We start from the raw sequence: 3,405 nt of genomic DNA on the forward strand, positions 1-3,405 counted from the left end.
TTTAGACACATATATATATACGTATATATATACACATACATATATTTAGACACATATATATACATATATATATATATAGATATACGTATATGTATATATATGTACATATACCTATACATATATATGCATGTCTGCGTATATATATATATATATTTCTATTTATATATATATATATATAGATATACATACATACATGTGTGTGTATATACATGCATACATGCATATATATATGTATATATATATATATACACACACACATACATACATGTGTATGTATATACATGCATACATGCATATATATATATATATATATATATAGACACACACACACATGCACATATATATATATGCACACCCACACACACGCACATGGTTATATTTTTATATGTTGGATTGCCAAATATTATCAATGTCACATAGCTTGATTATTTATTATATTTTCTTTCTGTGCTGTCGGGTCAAGGCAAGTTCGTTCTGGATTTTGCTGCCAAAGTCTCAGTTCATAATTATTCTGTGCCGCTGAGTCTTTTGGCTCCGCTCTGCACTGAGGTGATAACCTCCAGTATGGTGGCGTTTGTTCTTTGGGATCAGATCCACCACCACCACCACACTGCGGCGATAGCCTCCAGTGTGGAGTCGCGTCATAGGGCTCAACGCCACACTGAGGTGACATTCTGCGGGATGGGGAAGAGTCGTTCGGTTCCGTGCCACATTGTGGAGGCGACAGCCTCCATTGTTGGCTGCGTTCGAAGTCCCTCATTTTGGGGGACGGTGACATGTGTCGGCTGGGAATGTTTATCACGGTGGTCGTCGTAGCTGCCGTGCTCGCCGGTGGCAAGGAAGTAGGAGGCATAGTCGGCGGTTGGGGCGGCGGCGGTGGCGACGGAGGCTGGGGAGGTGGCGACGGAGGCGACGGCGGTGGAGGCACAGGCAAAACATCCGGCGGCGACGGGATTCGCTCTGTCTGTCGACCGTGGGGCAGGACTGTCTGGCTGCTCAGTGTACACCAGAGAGGCAGGCTTGTGTTCAGGCTGGCTGGTATATCACTAGGAGGAAGAGGGTTACTGTTGCGGTTGGCAATGATTTCCGGGAGGTTCCTTTTTTCTTCAGAGACACTTTTTATTTGCACAGTCTGGTTACGGCATTTCCATTCTGTCCAAATCCGATACTGATACCGAAATGCAACCTGGAAATAGATAGCGATATATTTATATTGAGTATAAAAAACTATATATACATATATATAACTGAATAGGTAAAAGGCAAGAATGGTGCGTAGCGTTAGATTGAATAATACGGTCCAATATTTAAATAGAAACAGAAGAAGAACGAACAGAAAACTCACACAAGATGGGACGTTACTCATTCGTCGTTTGTTATTGTTGTATCGACGCCAACAAACGAAGAAGTAGGATCGCCCAATACATAAATAGAGGTAGTCTAGCCGTGGTAAAGGAGATGAGTGACTGTTGAGTAACTGTTCAGTAGCTGTTGAGTAGCAGTCGAGTAGAGATCATCCGAAGGTAGCAGTAGCTTGAGACATAACAGTTATCGTCCAAAAGATCCTTGCAATTACACACCAAATAAATAAATATATGTTCATATTTTATGTTAGAAATACCTTACTGGTGTAAATATTATCAATATCACATACTTAATGTATGTGTGTTAAAAAATGCTTCAAAGGTACAATTTTTCATCTAAGGGATACGCCTTTAAAGATGTAGCGTGTAAAAAGAGAAAAACAGCATAACTTCAAAGCAGGCGAAGCGAAAACGCCCCGGAAGTGGAGCACAACAGATATTAACTGCTTTGCGGTTGCGTTTCCGAATACACACAAAGTATGTAATATTGATAATGTTTACATGTATGTGCGCGCGCGCTCCTATGTGTGAATATATTTTCTTTTATTTTTTAAATTCTTTTACTTGTTTCAGTCATTTGACTGCAGCCATGCTGGAGCAACGCCTTAAATAGTCTTAGTCGAAGAAATCGATCCCGGTACTTATTCTGTCGGTCACTTTTGCAGAACCGCTAAGTTACGGGGACGTAAACACACCAACATCGGTTGTCAAGCGCAACTGGTACTTAATTTATCGACCCCGAAAGGATGAAAGGCTAAGTCGACCTCAACGGAATTTGAACTCAGAACATAAAGACAGACGAAATGCCGCTAAGCATTTTGCTCGGCGTGCTAACGATTCTGTCTGCTCACCGCCTTTTTTTTTAATGATAATGATAATAATAACAGCTACGACATCACAATAAATGTAACACAGTGTTAGTAGTATTTTGTTATTCATGTAACACAACAACAGTAACTGAGTCACAGTAATACAATAATTACATAGTAAGAATAACAATTTCATAACAACACAATAACAATAACAATATGGTAATAATATCCACAGAATTACAGAATAACAGCAAATCCACATCACGATCAAAGAATCCACACAAGAAAACCGTGTTTCAAAATCGTTATCTCATCCCATCATCTCCGATATCTCCTTCGTCATCATCATCATCATTAGCACCGACAGCAGCAGCAACATAAAAGAGAGAAAAAAAACGTGCAGCAACAGCAGCGTCAATGGCAGCAGCATTTACCGGCAGCAGTAGCAGTCGTGCTAACACGCGCACACGTGAACATTTTTACACATGAAGACAGCAGAGTCATACATAGACCCGATCACACAAACCCACATTAAATTTCACATACGGTATATATATACATACGCAAAAAAAGGGACAAGGAAAGCTGGAGAGATAGAGTCGGTGGGGTGGGCGAATGTCCCACATATTTGTATTCCTAACACAAAATTGCACTGAAATGTACACACACACACATCACACATGCACAACCATATATTGGCAGCGCACAAACACAAACCGCGCACGAAGTCCTTAAACGTGTGTGTGCATTAAACAAACACACACACACACACACACACACGCACACACAAAAGCACGTAAATGCACATAGACACACATACACACACACACACACACACAAAAGAAGACACATACAGATAGTTACAGACTATCACACATGCAACATTTCTAAATTACATGATCATACGGAAGCAAAAAAAAAAAAAAAGACATCCAAATATATCTTTTATCCTTTACTTGTTTCGGGTATTGAACTGCGGTAATACTGGGGCACCACATTGAAAAATATTAGTCGAACGAATCGACCACCAGTACTTATTTTTTTCTAAGCCAGGTACTTATTGTATCGGTGGCTTTTGCCCAACCGCTAGATTACAAGAACGTAAACACATCAACACCGTTCGTCAAGTGATGGTAGTGGACAAACACAGACACAAAGACACACACACGCACACACACAATATATGTACATACATACATACATACATGTATGTATGTATGTATGTATGT

General features: G+C 40.0%; 1 protein-coding gene across 3 annotated transcripts in view; it reads right to left on the minus strand.

Annotated features, from left to right (window-relative positions):
* Positions 1–254: 254 nt before the first annotated feature.
* The window catches only part of LOC106874350 (uncharacterized), a 554,238-nt gene continuing 551,087 nt past the window's right edge, over positions 255–3,405 (minus strand). The window contains exon 7 of one of the 3 annotated variants that reach the window (XM_052976976.1): positions 255–1,186. In XM_052976976.1, coding sequence (XP_052832936.1) covers positions 413–1,186 — 774 coding nt within the window. In that variant the 3' untranslated portion in view covers positions 255–412. The remainder of the gene's footprint in view (positions 1,187–3,405) is intronic. The other 2 variants (XM_052976981.1, XM_014922059.2) reach the window with 2 other exon arrangements.

This window comes from Octopus bimaculoides, chromosome 2 (assembly GCF_001194135.2).
Source record: "Octopus bimaculoides isolate UCB-OBI-ISO-001 chromosome 2, ASM119413v2, whole genome shotgun sequence".
Taxonomy (NCBI): Eukaryota; Metazoa; Mollusca; class Cephalopoda; order Octopoda; family Octopodidae; genus Octopus; species Octopus bimaculoides.